Source organism: Carassius carassius, chromosome 19, assembly GCF_963082965.1.
Source record: "Carassius carassius chromosome 19, fCarCar2.1, whole genome shotgun sequence".
Taxonomy (NCBI): domain Eukaryota; kingdom Metazoa; phylum Chordata; class Actinopteri; order Cypriniformes; family Cyprinidae; genus Carassius; species Carassius carassius.
In genome coordinates, this window is record NC_081773.1 from 29,495,765 (window position 1) to 29,513,604 (window position 17,840).

Here is a 17,840-nt window from a genome sequence, read left to right on the forward strand (position 1 = left end):
TTAAAATCATGAAACTTATACATTTTCAAATCAATTTAATAAAAGCTTAACAAAAATTACATGATCGGGTGTAATTTTCAATACCATGACTTAGGTGCCCTTGAGCAAGGCATCGAACCCCCAACTGCTCCCCGGGCGCCGCAGCATAAATGGCTGCCCACTGCTCCGGGTGTGTGCTCACAGTATGTGTGTGTGTTCACTGCTCTGTGTGTGTGCATTTCGGATGGGTTAAATGCAGAGCACAAATTCTGAGTATGGGTCACCATACTTGGCTGAATGTCACTTCACTTTCATGATTAGGGCCCTATGAAATTTTTTATTTTTTCTCAACATATTTTTTTATTGTTAACAAATTCTGTTTTAGTGTGTCTAATTTTGGAAAACAAAGGGGATTAAATATTAAAATTAAAACATGGAAGAAATGTTGTGTGATTATTCCTTAAAAAATAATGTTGGTTTACATCATTATTTGGTTTACGTCATGTACATTCTACTAAACAATAGACTTCAAAACCGGACTTTTATTTTGACGGTGTTCTGTGCATGTGATATGATGCTTTTGCTCAAATCAAACGGTCAGATGCTCATGAAGTGACTCTCAGAGCAGTTCTGGAGATGTTCTTCATGTGTTTTCGTCCTCATTTAGTGAGATGGCAGATGCTGAAATCACCGCGAGCGTCACGCGCTTAACTATGAATTTTTTTCAATTAGTGTTTATGAATGGATTCCGCGATTCCGGTCGCGTTTTCTGCACTGTTTGTTTACTTCACTGGTTTGCACTATATCTACCATGTGCCTTGTGCTGCTTTATTTAACTGTATTTAATTTTTATTTTTAATTTATATATATAATTTTTTTTAACATGCCCTTATTTGTATAGTTGTATTTTATATTTAATCTGTATCTATCTGTATTTTTATGCTTTACTGTTATCTGTATGCACCAAAGGTCTGAGAGTAATGCAATTTCAGTTTCTCTGTATGCATGTGCTGTACAAGTGGAAGAAATGACAATAAAAACAGACTTGACTTGACTTGACTTGACATATAAACAATGTGTGCCTTCTTTTTTGCCTTCTGTTTTATGAATACTATGAATTTGTACATACTACTCTTTTCAGTTGTTGTTTTTTGCCTACTGTGTATTAAGGAAGTATTTGGATGCAACCTTAGAGTTAGTGAGTTTTATTCATTTCAGTGAATCAAAGTGTTTCCGATTGGAAAAGTAGGCTAACATTTAAATATCATTCTTAGTGTTTAGTAAAAAAAAAACAGTGTGATATAATTTTTTTTTCTTGAGTATTTAATTTCTTGCATTATGGATAATGGATTTAAAAGTCGACAATGTCAATGTCAATGTCAATGTCACCTTTATTTATATAGCGCTTTAAACAAAATACATTGCGTCAAAGCAACTGAACAACATTCATTAGGAAAAAAGTGTCAATAATGCAAAGATGATAGTTAAAGGCAGTTCATCATTGGATTCAGTTATGTCATCTCTGTTCAGTTAAATAGTGTCTGTCCATTTATTTGCAATCAAGTCAACGATATCGCTGTAGATGAAGTGTCCCCAACTAAGCAAGCCAGAGGCGACAGCGGCAAGGAACCGAAACTCCATCGGTGACAGTATGGAGAAAAAAACCTTGGGAGAAACCAGGCTCAGTTGGGGGGCCAGTTCTCCTCTGACCAGACGAAACCAGTAGTTCAATTCCAGGCTGCAGCAAAGTCAGATTGTGCAGAAGAATCATCTGTTTCCTGTGGTCTTGTCCTGGTGCTCCTCTGAGACAAGGTCTTTACAGGGGATCTGTATCTGGGGCTCTAGTTGTCCTGGTCTCCGCTGTCTTTCAGGGATGTAGAGGTCCTTTCTAGGTGCTGATCCAGCATCTGGTCTGGATACGTACTGGATCCGGGTGACTGCAGTGACCCTCTGATCTGGACACAGACTGGATCTGGTGGCCACGGTGACCTCGGAACAAGAGAGAAACAGACAAATATTAGCGTAGATGCCATTCTTCTAATGATGTAGCAAGTACATAGGTTGTTATGGGAAGTGTTTCCGGTTCCGGTTTACCTAATTAATGCAGCCTAAAAATCCTTTAACGGATTTGGATAATAAAAGCATATTAGTATGTTATGTGTATGCCAGGTTAAAGAGATGGGTCTTTAATCTAGATTTAAACTGCAAGAGTGTGTCTGCCTCCCGAACAATGACAAATAAAACTGTTTTGTTGAAATGATAGTTACTAATTTCAGGAAGAAAATGCGTAAATGTTGAGATATCACTTATGCGTCAAAAGTTTTTATAATGTCTTCTTTCTATTTTAGCACTAACTGTGAAGAGCTTTAATTTTTTTGTATGAGATTATTTTGGTCCATTATGTGTAATGAAAGCTAAGAGCCATTTATGAGATGCATCCTCACAGCGAGTTTGCTCCAGAACTTATATGGCCAATGCAATTTGCTTACATTGCTGATTTGGGAAAACCTAGACCCCTGTGGATCTTATTTTATGACAAATATATGTTATGAACGGTCATCCGGAACAGCTTTGACCTGCAGCAAAATCTGCAAATTACAGCATATTGAAATATGCCGTCATAATGTGGCTTTGCAGTTTGCCATTATGGGGCCTTCATTATATTTGAGGCTGGCAGTAATGATCCCTCTCGTATTATATCTGAGGCTAGCAATTACGGCCGCAGTATATGAGCGAAATGGAGGGAAACCAGAGTGGGGATGGGGTGGAAGTGTCACCAAAACTTCTTGCTGTGCTAGTTTCTGCAGTTTTCAGAGCATAGACGATGACCCAGACTGTATCTATCATAAAATTTGACAATTTAGCAAAGCCTGTGATCAAAACACAGTTCAGTTTATTTATTTATTTGCAGTGTTAGGGAAGCTACTCTGAAACTGCAGCTTGACCAGCTACAAGCTACTTGTAAATTAAAGTAGTTAAACTACATTCAAGCTACCCTTTTGAAAAAGTAGCTACATTGCACTACAAAAGTACACTGAAACTACTTTCAATTTCTTTCATTATTCCTTTTTTGTACAATTAACATTACAAATAACGAAATAATTATTAACAAGGAATTATAATGACGTTATAAGTAAAATATAATAAAGTTATAAGTAAAATATTTTGGGTTTAAAACGACACACTGTAATGCAATCGTGATTTCAAAGAGTAGGGTGAATTCAGTTTGATTGGGATACTTTTCAAAGGCATTTCATTGACAAAAAGTGTCCCAATCATTTGATTTTGTAAAGTATTTGATACACACAATAATAAAATACTGTATAGTTAAATAGTTATTTTAGTTATATTAGTATATTGCTACAAACGTAACACCAATGTAAGAACAAAATGTATGCAACTTAAACTAGATACGATGTCATAAAATAAGCAGGTTAAACTCACAGCACATGCAGTGTTTACTGATTGTGAATGGAGACGTCAATCATCAGCTGCGTGTGAACACTGCACTTTGCGTGAATCCCGCCACAAAGAAAAAAAAATCAGTTTAAAAAGGCTGTTATTTACCTCCTGTATGTGCTTTAAGTCTTTGATGTAAGCCGCATTTTAATCTTTGTTTTTTGCGGAAATTAGAGTTGATTCATGTGAAATATCCTCTCCTGTACATCCTTTACAATTTTATCAGACGATCTCTTATCGGTGGAAAGACTGTAAAGTCACGCGACGTGATATATGAACAGATGACAGTTATGATAAAATATAGTTTGTGATCTCGTCACAAGAAGACGTTGCGCCTCTTCAATGCATTACAGGCTCGTGACTCGTCAGCGTTTGGTCACGCGACACTGTTACTTGCTGGAAAAAGTAGTTAGCTACAGGAAAATCTACACTGTTTTAAAAGTAGAGTTGCTACTGTAAAGCTACTGAAAAATTTAGTTACGCTAGTAGCGTCACTACTTGTAGCTAGCTACTCCACAACATTGTTTATTTGAATAAAATAAATGTATAATTCATATACAATTATATATAATAAATGTATTTGTTTCTTAAAATATTCATATTTATTTTCATGTTTATTCATATTAATATAATTTATTCATAATTAATATTAAATTAATATAAAATAAAAAAATTATTATAGTTTTTTTTTTTATGTAACTGTTTTTGTAATTGTGCAATTCACAGATATTGCAGCTTATCAGGATGTGTTTTGTTCCCTAGAACTTCATGTAAAGAGCTTGATTGTGCCGAACTCCTCTTTTTGGGGAGTGAAGTGTCCTCTCAAGATACAGTCCAGGTCTTGTCGCCTGATTCTTTCTTATACATGCCTCTGGCTGCACTTCACTGCATCAGCCTCTGATTGCAATTCTCCAGTGCCTGGCCTGTCATTGTTTGAGTGCGCTGATGGGATTATGGGGGATTTGCTTTTGTTTTGGATGATTTAGGAGAGCAGGGAATACTTAAGCTTCAGCTGTGACAGCGAAACGCCTCTTCTGTGACCTCCTGAGCTCTTGTTGGTGTAATTGACCCTTTGCTAAGCACCGCCTTTAAAATCTTATTGAGCCAATCGTATCTCGGCAACTGTTGCCTTTTGTTCTTTTATTACTTGTATTGATTATTTTATTGGTTAATCTTTTCATATGAGCTTTTATTTTTTTTTAAATGCAGTTCTTTTATATTTAACTCTGTAATGAATGTATCATATTTGATACTCGGATATCTGTCGCATACAATCTACTACATGCCTTCTGTCATCTGATTGAGAGTTTATACTCTTTTAGCAAGTAAAAGGCCTTTTAGTATAATTGTAAAATTACATACTTTTTGTTCAGTTTGGCCTCTGAATATGAGCCTTGAATATGAGCTTCATATTCTCACTACACATACATATAAGCTGTAAAAGTATCAAATATGCTACTCAAAATCATAATACATTTACTTTTTAAAATCCTGCTGTGGTCTCTACACTTTCTGGCCATGTTATTGTGTACTTACCGTCTAATAGTTTCTTTGAAGAAAAATGTTGGATGTAATGTTTTGCAATGTCAAAAGAATAATTTCCAAGAACATTTTACTGAATTTGCTTCAGTAAAAACTTGTCTTATCATTAGTAATTAAAGGGGCAGGGCTTTGCGAAGGGTCAGTTCCTGCACAGGTCTGTGTCCCGGGGTGCTTTGATTGACAGGTCTTTTTTGAGACGTTGCTCCAAGCGGGACAAAAGGAGAATGTTAGTGCCCACAGCTGTTTGTCTGACAGCACGTCTGAGTCACACGGTCAGCATGCAGAAAGCAATGACATCATCCCCTGCCCTGCCCCCAGCCCAGATGAATAGATGTGGAGAGCTTGAGTAAAGTGTTGCATCATTGTCCCAGCCGCCCCTTCACCCCACAATGCTAATGACTCCTCTTGTCTGTGTTGGAGTATTGGTTTTTAGATTTGGAGACACTGAAAGTAATTTTGAGAGATTTTCATTCTTTCCTTTGTTGCTTGTGAAGCATCAATCATGTGTGCGATTTCATGGTTATTTGGCATTATTTGGAATGATTATTTGCATTTCCTCTGAGGACATGCCCCTGATAGATAGATAGATAGATAGATAGATAGATAGATAGATAGATAGATAGATAGATAGATAGATGGATGCATCTCTCTTTTATTGTATTTTCTTGAGCATCTTACCATTATTATAAGCCATTTTTTAACTTTGCTTGTCAAAACAGTATCTGAGGGTCTTTCAGACAACACACCAACTACTCATTTTGAAAATGTGTTTTTTACACATCCATAATGTAATATATCATTGTTTGTCAATCTTTGTCTTCTTTTATTCCTCCAAAGGGATTTTAGATGAAAGGCAAAGTTGATGCGTCAATAAAACCTAAACGTAACTGAGACCACCTGAGATTTTCAAGAGATTTGGGATATAATTTTCATGAAACAAAGACATGACAGTCGCTATGTGTGGCTGTCATTGGCATCAAGAGGGCAGCATTTTACTGATATCAAACCCACAAGGCCTTCACTTTAAAACACGGTTTGTTGCCACTCTGCAAGAAAAGCGTCTTACCACAAACTCATCTTGCTGATGTAAAACCAAGCCTTGTCCCATGCTTTTTATATTACCAGCTGAGCCCAGTGGCCCTGGCTATTGGCACAGATTTTTTATGTGGTCTTTAAAAGCTATTTTAGTCGTGAGAAAGCACTTCTGTGCTTGCAGTGTCATGGTACATTTACATGACAAAGGCTCACAGAGTTAGAAGTGCTGTTTCAGAGCCCTCTGGGTCCATCAGCCTCTCTAACCTCTCCCAGACACCAGCCCTGATCCGTTTTCACACTCGAGTAGATCCATATGCACTGAAACTGTTTTTATACCCCACGATGAATGAGAGTGATCTGATAGGTCTTGCACTGCATGACGGTTTTCTGTTTCAGCACTGAGAACTTCTTGAAAAGAGCCTGTGAATAGAAAAGCATATACTTAAATCATGAGAGGGTCAGTAAATTTCATAATTTACTCACCCTTTATTCCTCCAAGTATGCGTTTCTTTTCAGCATTACATTCCTTGTGTTGTTTCAACCCATGTATTGTTTTCTTGCCTCTGAAGACACAAAATGAAAGTATGAAATCCCATTACTCCCAGTCTTTGGCTTTTTTTTGGTTAGACAATATCACTTCAGAAATTTGTTAACTGGAGATTCGTTCTCACCAAATCACTGAATCAGAGCGTTGTTAACTGGAGATTCGCTCTCATCAGATCACTGAATCAGAGTGTTGTTAACTAGAGATTCGCTCTCACCAGATCACTGAATCAGAGCGTTGTTAACCGGAGATTCGCCCTCCCCAGATCACTGAATCAGAGAGTTGTTAACCGGAGATTCGCTCTCCCCAAATCACTGAATCAGAGCGTTGTTAACCGGAGATTCGCCCTCCCCAGATCACTGAATCAGAGCGTTGTTAACCAGAGATTCGCTCTCACCAGATCACTGAATCAGAGAGTTGTTAACCGGAGATTCGTTCTCATCAGATCACTGAATCAGAGAGTTGTTAACTGGAGATTCGCTCTCATCAGATCACTGAATCAGAGAGTTGTTAACTGGAGATTCGCTCTCCCCAGATCACTGAATCAGAGAGTTGTTAAGCAGAGATTCGCTTTCACCAGATCACTGAATCAGAGAGTTGTTAACCGGAGATTCGCTCTCCCCAAATTACTGAATCAGAGCGTTGTTAACCGGAGATTCGCCCTCCCCAGATCACTGAATCAGAGCGTTGTTAACCAGAAATTCGCTCTCACCAGATCACTGAATCAGAGAGTTGTTAACCGGAGATTCGTTCTCCCCAAATCACTGAATCAGAGCGTTGTTAACCAGAGATTCACTCTCACCAGATCACTGAATCAGAGCGTTGTTAACCAGAGATTCGCTCTCACCAGATCACTGAATCAGAGAGTTGTTAACTGGTGATTCGCTCTCACCAGATCACTGAATCAGAGCGTTGTTAACCAGAGATTCACTCTCATCAGATCACTGAATCAGAGAGTTGTTAACCGGAGATTCGCTCTCCCCAAATCACTGAATCAGAGCGTTGTTAACCAGAGATTCGCCCTCCCCAGATCACTGAATCAAAGAGTTGTTAACTGGAGATTCGCTCTCATTCGCTGAATCAGAGAGTTGTTAACTGGTGATTCGCTCTCACCAGATCACTGAATCAGAGCGTTGTTAACTGGTGATTCGCTCTCACCAGATCACTGAATCAGAGCGTTGTTAACTGGTGATTCGCTCTCATTCGCTGAATCAGAGAGTTGTTAACTGGTGATTCGCCCTCCCCAGATCACTGAATCAAAGAGTTGTTAACTGGAGATTCGCTCTCATTCGCTGAATCAGAGAGGTGTTAACTGGTGATTCGCTCTCACCAGATCACTGAATCAGAGAGTTGTTAACCGGAGATTCGTTCTCATCAGATCACTGAATCAGAGAGTTGTTAACTGGAGATTCGCTCTCATCAGATCACTGAATCAGAGAGTTGTTAACTGGAGATTCGCTCTCCCCAGATCACTGAATCAGAGAGTTGTTAACCAGAGATTCGCTTTCACCAGATCACTGAATCAGAGAGTTGTTAACCGGAGATTCGCTCTCCCCAAATTACTGAATCAGAGCGTTGTTAACCGGAGATTCGCCCTCCCCAGATCACTGAATCAGAGCGTTGTTAACCAGAAATTCGCTCTCACCAGATCACTGAATCAGAGAGTTGTTAACCGGAGATTCGTTTTCCCCAAATCACTGAATCAGAGCGTTGTTAACCAGAGATTCACTCTCACCAGATCACTGAATCAGAGCGTTGTTAACCAGAGATTCGCTCTCACCAGATCACTGAATCAGAGAGTTGTTAACTGGTGATTCGCTCTCACCAGATCACTGAATCAGAGCGTTGTTAACCAGAGATTCACTCTCATCAGATCACTGAATCAGAGAGTTGTTAACCGGAGATTCGCTCTCCCCAAATCACTGAATCAGAGCGTTGTTAACCAGAGATTCGCCCTCCCCAGATCACTGAATCAAAGAGTTGTTAACTGGAGATTCGCTCTCATTCGCTGAATCAGAGAGTTGTTAACTGGTGATTCGCTCTCACCAGATCACTGAATCAGAGCGTTGTTAACTGGTGATTCGCTCTCACCAGATCACTGAATCAGAGCGTTGTTAACTGGTGATTCGCTCTCATTTGCTGAATCAGAGAGTTGTTAACTGGTGATTCGCCCTCCCCAGATCACTGAATCAAAGAGTTGTTAACTGGAGATTCGCTCTCATTCGCTGAATCAGAGAGGTGTTAACTGGTGATTCGCTCTCACCAGATCACTGAATCAGAGCGTTGTTAACTGGTGATTCGCTCTCACCAGATCACTGAATCAGAGCGTTGTTAACCAGAGATTCACTCTCATCAGATCACTGAATCAGAGCGTTGTTAACCAGAGATTCACTCTCATCAGATCACTGAATCAGAGCGATGTTAACCAGAGATTCACTCTCATCAGATCACTGAATCAGAGCGTTGTTAACCAGACATTCACTCTCATCAGATCACTGAATCAGAGCGTTGTTAACCAGAGATTCACTCTCATCAGATCACTGAATCAGAGCGTTGTTAACCAGAGATTCACTTTCATCAGATCACTGAATCAGAGCGTTGTTAACCAGAGATTCACTCTCATCAGATCACTGAATCAGAGAGTTGTTAACCGGAGATTCGCTCTCAGAATCTTATCACCCGAGTCCAACCTGAGTCTGTCTTTTTTTTCCCTTTTCCCAAAATAGCTTATACTACTGTTTCAGCTATTAAAATAGTTCAGTTTTCTATGTAATGGCAAAGTGATTATATTTAGTTAATTTTTTTTTATTATTAATTTAATTTAGAAAAATGTTTTGGGCATTTTTATGTTTGTTTAATATATGTTTTTGTTTTTTTAAAGTAAGGACCAAGCGGCCAGCGGCAGACAGTGAGCATATGTTTGATCAGTTTAGTCTTCTCAAAACATCAAGACTTCTATAGATATAAAAAATCTATAGAAATTAAACAGTTCAAGCATATAACATTGTTTAAACATTAACCTAGATAAATGTGCGCTATATCCAATATTTTGTGCGGAGAGTGAAAGCTGAAGCATGCTTTACAGGACATGGAGGCACCAGCCTCAGTGAATATGCAGTCATTTTTGCTCAAAAAGTTGAAAGTAAAAAATCCTTTGTAGCTGTAAAGGGTCTACTTTTATTTGTGTGGACTCACAATATTAACAAAACGTTGTGCTTTTATAAAATAAAGAAAGCAAACACGATGCGTAATCTATATATATATATATATATATATATATATATATATATATATATATATATTTTTTTTTTTTTTTTTTTTTTTTTTTTTCGTTTTTATATAGTTTCATTTATATATTTTTAATTTATTCGTTTTTATTATATTTTATTTTATTTGCTTCACTACTCAAACTCTTGTTCTGTCCAGGCTGGACTATTGCAATGCTCTCTTGGCAGGTCTTCCAGCCAGTTCTATCAAACCTTTACAATAAATCCAGAACGCGGCAGAAAGATTAATTTTTAATGAGATGAAAGAATGCACATCACCTCTTTTCATCAATTTGCACTGGCTTCCAATAGCTGCTCACATAAAATTCAAGGCATTGATGTTTGCCTACAAAACTACCACTGGCTCTGCACCCCTTTACCTAAATTCATTACATCAGACTTATGTGCCACAAAGTCACTTTTAAATTAAATGTTTTGTAAACATTTTCAGTTTCATTTTAAAGCTTTAGTAATTTTAGTAATTTTTAAAGGATTTTAATGCATCAAGTTAAACACAAATAAATTATAGACCGCAGCCAATTTGTCCATCAGAAGTCTTATCTCAGCATCTCATCTCTCATCTCTCTTATCACTATAATAGTTAAGAAGGCATGCAGGCGTGTATCTTCTTATAGGAATAATGTAAGCCTGAACCATGGCTGAGCAAATTACAGCTTCATTCAGCACAACCCAACACTACCCATTACAGTTCAAGGACTGCTGGGTTACTTGCTTCCCCGACACTGACTTGGAACATGCTGCTATATTTCAAGGCAATGGACAAGGTATTATTAGCCATAAATGCTATTGCGCCCTCATTCTCCGCACCACTGCTGGCCTTGCAGTATTTGCTTAGTCCGCTAAATTTATCTTCCCAAGATTTGCGAATTTCCCAGCTCTCCTTTCATGCGCTTTAAACTCAAACAGACGGTGATGTGTCTTCCTGGCCTGGCATGTTCCAGCTCTGTACTTCCCCTTTTCTCACGTCGCACATCTAGAAGAGAAACGTTCACATATAAATGAGACATTTTACCCCAGCTTGAAGAAAACAATGTCCGCAGTGAGAAAAAGCTTGTGTTTAATTACACATAGTTTGACTCATTCATGACTGACTGAGCAAACATGTGGGTAAAACATTCTTTTTAAAGAATGATTTTATGAACCATTTACACAAAACTTCTGTCAGTGAGATGCAGTGATTACATTAAGACATTACTTCATTACTAAGAGTATGCATTTAGTTGATGGATTAAAAGTGACAGTAGGGACATTAAAATGTTTCAAAAATATATAAATAAAATATAATCTGATAAATGCACTAAGCTGCAACTTTCGGAAACCTAATCAATCTACAACTATACTAATTAACTATATTACTTTGCAGAAGAGTTGTATTTATCTATTTATTTTGATAATAAATGTGACTATTTAGGGCTCAGCTGATGCAAGAAGAACTAAATGAGCTTTGCGAACCACAATCAATAGTTTTCCCTTTTATATGGAACTCCACAGCAACTCTAGCCATCTTTAATAAGAGAGGGAGGGAAACAGGATCCCTGAAAGAGGAGAAAAAGAAATGTCTAGAGAGTCTGTGGATTGTCGGCAGACAGACACATGGCCTGCAGACGTGCTGCTGTTGGCTTTAGGCTCATGACTCATAGAGTATGTCTGCTGCAGAGGGGCTATCTGTGTCCCGCTCCGGCTCGCCGGCCTGCTCTACATATGTCTGGAGCAGTGATACTTGATCCCAAGACTCCATCCAGAACAAGGCCTTCAGAATCTCAGCTGGAATCTGCCCCACATTTAGCTTTTTCTGATATCAGTGGGGTTTGTTATGGAAAGCATCACTGCAAAAACATGTTGTTTTTTTTTACAAATATGGACAAAGCATACAACAGTATGCACTAATATAACCATTCATTAAGCAAAAATTATATACCAAAAAAATATGGTGCAAGTAAAATTTAATTACCTTGTAGTTACTGTGAAATTAATGATGTAGTTTTATAGTATAGTGTATATTATAGTATATTGAATTGAAATTGAAGCTCCAGTTATATTGCTTATTGAGGGTGACATAATTTTCTGCAGTGGTTGAAATGTTAGTTTAGAGTGCTTATAGATTTTTTTTTTACTTTTTTGGGGGGCGCGAGGGGTGGAGTGGGGGTATTATATACTGTTCAAAAATTTTAAATCAGTAAGATTTTTTAAAGAAGACTTATGCTCATCAACGCTGCATTAATTTGATCGAAAATACTGTTAAACAGAAATAATATGACATTTTTTACACTTCTTTTTTGCTATACTTTGAAATACAATTAATTTCCGTGAGGAAAGCTGAATTTTCAGCATCATTACTTCAGTCTTCAGTGTCACATGATCTTCAGAAATCATTCAAAATAGATCTTTTGTAACAACATGCTAACTACTGGTAACAAATGTAAAGTTTGTATTTTTATTTATTTATTATTTTTTTTATTTGAAAGGAATTAATACTTTTATTCAGAAAGGATATGTTAAATTGATAAAAAAAAGTGATAGTTAATTTATTATTTTTTTTATTACATTTATTATATTAATAACAATAATAAATGAATAATGAATAAATGAAAAAAATTATAAAAATAAATAAATAGGCATTTAAAAACGATATATGCATGTAGATGTGTGTATCAGCAGCTGCAGCACACGGCTCTGTTGTTTGGCTCTCAGGGACGGTCAAGGCTGCTGTGTCTGTGTCGGTCAGTGTTTTGAGAATCCAAGAGACTATGTTATCAGTTGCTTCACTCATTTCAATTATTATTTTTTCTCCATTTCTGTGATAAGTTGTAGCGCCTGCCTGTCTGTGCTACCATTGCCCACTGCTGATAAAGACGGCAAGCCTCTCGGTCTCTCAGGTCAGTTTGGATGAGAGGACGATGGAATTCTGCTCTGATCTTAACAGCATGTGGAGCTTGTGTGGACATGCTGAATGAACAGAGTCTGACTGCAGATTGTGCTCGATAAGTGAGAGCGGGATTAGAGAACCGAGTGTGTGTGTTGGGGGATGGTATAAGAATATGTGTGTTTATTTGGGTATAGGGGTGTGTGTGTGTGTGTGTGTGTGTGTGTTTATGGGGGATGGTGTGAGATTACATCACTGCTTCTCAAATGGTTTTGCTTCAGGACTCAGATTTTGCATTGGACATCAAGCGGCGACTCAGCACAGTAGGCTACTAGAACAAAAATCTTTTATATTACTGCAAAATGCATATGCCTAATAATATGCAAATGTATTAACATGACACGGGCCGAAAGTGGAGTTGTGTGGAGTTCAATGGTTTCATAATTCAGCTAATTACAATGTTGATTAATACGTCTGTTGATTGTTTCTTTCATTATTGCCGTTTTATTTTTTAAAAAAGTGTGATTTTGCATCCCTTTATGAGAAAAGAATTGGATACTTTGAGAACTTGTTGCCTGTTAGTATGAGCCTTTTTACAAAATGAAAATACTCTGAACTTCAAACGTTTAGAGATAAGAAGATAACCATTTAAAGTAAGTTGCACACTGGTGAAATCTCCTCTGAAGCACTTTAAACAGCAGAAATAATCCATCAAAGCACCTGTCACTTCAGCCCACATGAAACTGTTGTGCTTATGAGCTTGTTTGAAGAGCAGTATTTCTTTTCTGGAATTAAAAAAAAAAAAAAATCTGTTATATAATATTTTTATACAAATACAGCAATTCTTTTTCAGTACTCCTGTAAAATTATATTACTAATGGAGGCTTTCTAAACAATAATGAAATACATTGTTGACTATTTTCTCTTGGCAGCCATTAATTCAGCATACAAAACCTATTGTGATTGGAACAAACCATGTTTATTTTCACTGCAAGTGAACCCGGATATTATTGTTGTTGTTTTTCTATAGTTTTGCACATGTTATTTGAGCATGAATGCATGTCACACAACCTGCCTACTGCAAAGTTTGATTGTATGTGTGTCACAAACAAAAGACAGGAGAGGCATTTTCTCCTCTTTTTTTCAATTATATTTATTTATTTTATTTTATTCAAATTAATTTTTTTATTTTATTATTTTATTTGAAAGGTCCCTGTTTTTGCTTATATTTTGTTTTGTTTTGTTTTATAAAAAATATATGTTTTTCATGTTTGTGCTCTCATTTTTTCTTAATTTAATTTAATTTAATTTAATTTAATTTAATTTAATTTAATTTAATTTAATTTAATTTAATTTAATTTAATTTAATTTAATTTAATTTAATTTAATTTAATTTAATTTAATTTAATTTATAGTTTTTGTATCTGGGCCAATTTTAAATATACACAGTATTTGTCTGTGTGTTTTAATTTCCTTTCTTTTCAAAATAGTGTGTAAATTATCATACTGGCCATTTATTGGTTAATAACAAATATATGGCTTTATTGCTTCAGCCAGACTGTCAATGTAAGTTCAGTTCATAAAGCACAGGCCTCATGAGCGCTCCAGTTTTCCAGTGTTTCCAGTCTTGCACACTCTTGTAATCTGAGACTCCTCTGTAACACCTCCCTCTTTCCTTCTCCAGCAGCGAGTTTTGGGTTCTTGACAGCAATCTGCTTCCTTCACAATGAGATCCTTTCTGCCTACACAAATCTCAAAGTGTTACACAGTCAGATATCATATAGAAGCTGCCGTGCAGAACTTCATGTGAGACTGGAAGTCAATGCATGACAGCCTCTTCACGAATCCCTGACCTTCCTGCACTGGAAAGTTGAGGTGATTTCTGAAACGTTTGCAGTTATAAGCACCAATATTAGTTTCCCTGATGGCCTTTGGCTCACCTTAAGCTTTTCAAAGCTGTCGGCTGAACGAAACTGGATTCAAGCAAGAGACGGACATCTTTTGTTTTAATTTGATTCTCATTATTTATTTATTTTCTTACTGTCTTACTTAGTTGTCTTTTAAATTAGAACCCCATTATTTATTTATTTGTTGGACTTTGAGGCTGAATCTAATTTTGACCTGCATCATGAAATCAGTTTGTTACTATTTAGTTCTCAGAAAGAAGAAAAACATGATGAGGATATTCATATGAAAGAAGTTGTGTTTGGGGTCTGATTAGGAGTGTGAATCAATGCGTGCTCTCAGCGGGGGATTTCTGCGATCTAAAAGCGTCGTACCCTGAAGGCCTCGGTTAACCCTATAACACTACGGTTGTAATGTGACCAAATAACTCTTAATGCTTGCAAAGCCAAAAATAGTTTTTGCTGTCCTCAGCTCTTTAATGGGAGACGGTGTACAGTGAAGGTCACATCGTTCCCTTTTTGAGGGAAGTCGGTTTTGCAGTGAGATAACGTTAGTTTTTTCCCAGACCTCCCTGATGTTCTAACTATACTCCTTTATGTGGCTATTTTATCAGGAGTTTTTATTAGAATAGGGAGCTTTTTCTGCAGGGAAAAAAACACTGATCGAGTTCCCAAGGCCACAGAAGGATGAGTCTAAAGAAGGACAGATCTCGCGTCGAGGCACACACGGACGTCGTCCCTCGACGGAAGGCAGACTCCAGAGTCTTTTAAATCTTTTCGTAGATTTAAAAGAGCAGACATTACCGTTCACTAACTTCACCGCTACAGCAGTTTATTTACAACAAACGTCACTCCGATCTGAAGGTGTACGGATCCAGGCTGATCACAGCAGTATGAATTTCCATGCCAGAAGAGTCACGTTGCCTGCTATCACGCCTCTCTGCCTGCCGAAAAGGGTACAAACTTTTTTGTGTTGTTTTATTTTATTTTATTTTTTACAGAAACATTGCATTAATTGGTTACGGGAGATTTTTAGAGGGTTTTGACAGCGTTGAACAATAACAAACTGTATTTTCTCAGTTGTTTGCCTTCAAATTGCAGTTACAGCAATGTTTTGTCTCTTTTCTGCCTTTGTTTTCATTTTTGTGAAGGAGAAAAAAACTAAATAAAATCTCGGTTAGTCATCTGACCATCAGTCATAATTTCCTGTTGTGTATAACTAGGTGAACACTTCCAGTGAAATGTTTATATTATATTATATTGTAAAAATAATTTACTTTTAACTAAAACTAAATGATTTTTTAAAATATAATGTAAAATATAATTAATGTATTTATAGAATATATGTATTTATAGATTTTTTAAAAATTTTTATACAGTATGTGATATTGGTATGTAAAATAGTAGTATTAATAATATTGTGGTCCATCGTGTGTGTGTGTGTGTGTGTGTGTGTGTATATATATATATATACACACAGTGGGTATGGAAAGTATTCAGACCCCCTTAATTTTTTCACTCTTTGTTATATTGCAGCCATTTGCTAAAATCATTTAAGTTATTTTTTTCCTCATTAATGTACACACAGCACCCCATATTGACAGAAAAACAAAGAATTGTTGACATTTTTACAGATTTATTAAAAGGGAAAAACTGAAATATCACATGGTCCTATCACAGTGCATGTCAGAGCAAATGAGAATCATGAGGTCAAAGGAACTGCCATAAGAGCTCAGAGACCGAATTGTGGCAAGGCACAGATCTGGCCAAGGTTACAAAAGAATTTCTGCTGCACTTAAGGTTCCTAAGAGCACAGTGGCCTCCATAATCCTTAAATGGAAGACGTTTGGGACGACCAGAACCCTTCCTAGAGCTGGCCGTCCGGCCAAACTGAGCTATCGGAGGAGAAGAGCCTTGGTGAGAGAGGTAAAGAAGAACCCAAAGATCACTGTGGCTGAGCTCCAGAGATGCAGTCGGGAGGTTGGAGAAAGTTGTAGAAAGTCAACCATCACCGCAGTCCTCCACCAGTCGGGGCTTTATGGCAGAGTGGCCCAACGGAAGCCTCTCCTCAGTGAAAGACACATGAAAGCCCCCATGGAGTTTGCTAAAAAACACCTGAAGGATTCTCTGGTCTGATGAGACCAAGATACAACTTTTTGGCCTTAATTCTAAGCGGTATGTGTGGAGAAACCAGGCACTGCTCCTCACCTGTCCAATACAGTCCCAACAGTGAAGCATCATGCTGTGGGGGTGTTTTTCAGCTGCAGGGACAGGACGACTGGTTGCAATCGAGGGAAAGATGAATGCGGCCAAGTACAGGGACATCCTGGACGAAAACCTTCTCCAGAGTGCTCAGGACCTCAGACTGGGCCGAAGGTTCACCTTCCAACAAGACAATGACCCCAAGCACACAGCTAAAATAATGAAGGAGTGGCTTCACTACAACTCCGTGACTGTTCTTGAATGGCCCAGACAGAGCCCTGACTTAAACCCAATTGAGCATCTCTGGAGAGACCTGAAAATGGCTGTCCACCACTTTTACCATCCAACCTGACAGAACTGGAGAGGATCTTCAAGGAGGAATGGCAGAGGATCCCCAAATCCAGGCGTGAAAAACTTGTTGCATCTTTCCCAAAAAGACTCATGGCTATATTAGATCAAAAGGGTGTCATCTTCACCACGTCTAGATGCCTAAATGCATTGAGTTGCTGCCATGTGATTGGCTGATTAGCAATTTGTGTTACCAAGCAATTGAACCGGTACCTAATAGAGTGTATATGTGTGTGTGTGTGTTTGTGTGTGTACAAAACACTTTAATATAATTTTGTAATTAATGTAATATATAAATGCTTTTCATGTTGAAATATTATACAATTTTATTTATAGAATATAAATGTTATTAATAATTGTCTTGTTTCTATAAATAAACAAATACATTTCATATAAAATGTTCTTTCTAATTTATATATTTATTAAAATGTATATTATAACGTTGGGTGAAGAATGTTCAGCTGTAAAAGTTGTAAACTAGACAAAAGACAAAAATAGGAAGACGTTTCATTGTATAATTTTTTGGTTGCTACCTAATCATCATTTTCCCATATTGATCACTTCATAGTTTTGACAACTTTACTCTTGTTGTAATATTTGGAAAACTGTCATAATAAAGAAATGAGCAGGTGTGTCCAAACTTTTGACTGGTTTTGTCCCCTGCTAATTCTTTCAAC

At 37.3% G+C, this 17,840-nt stretch overlaps 1 protein-coding gene across 5 annotated transcripts in view; it reads left to right on the forward strand.

Moving 5' to 3' along the window:
- Positions 1–17,840, forward strand: part of LOC132095535 (growth factor receptor-bound protein 14-like) — a 62,090-nt gene that overhangs the window by 25,218 nt on the left and 19,032 nt on the right. The window contains exon 1 of one of the 5 annotated variants that reach the window (XM_059500636.1): positions 15,410–15,569. The exons of the other annotated variants lie outside the window; for them this stretch is intronic. Within the exon in view, the coding sequence (XP_059356619.1) occupies positions 15,507–15,569 (63 nt within the window). The 5' untranslated portion in view covers positions 15,410–15,506. Of the gene's footprint in view, positions 1–15,409; positions 15,570–17,840 lie in introns of those variants that run through there. 5 annotated transcript variants of the gene reach the window in all.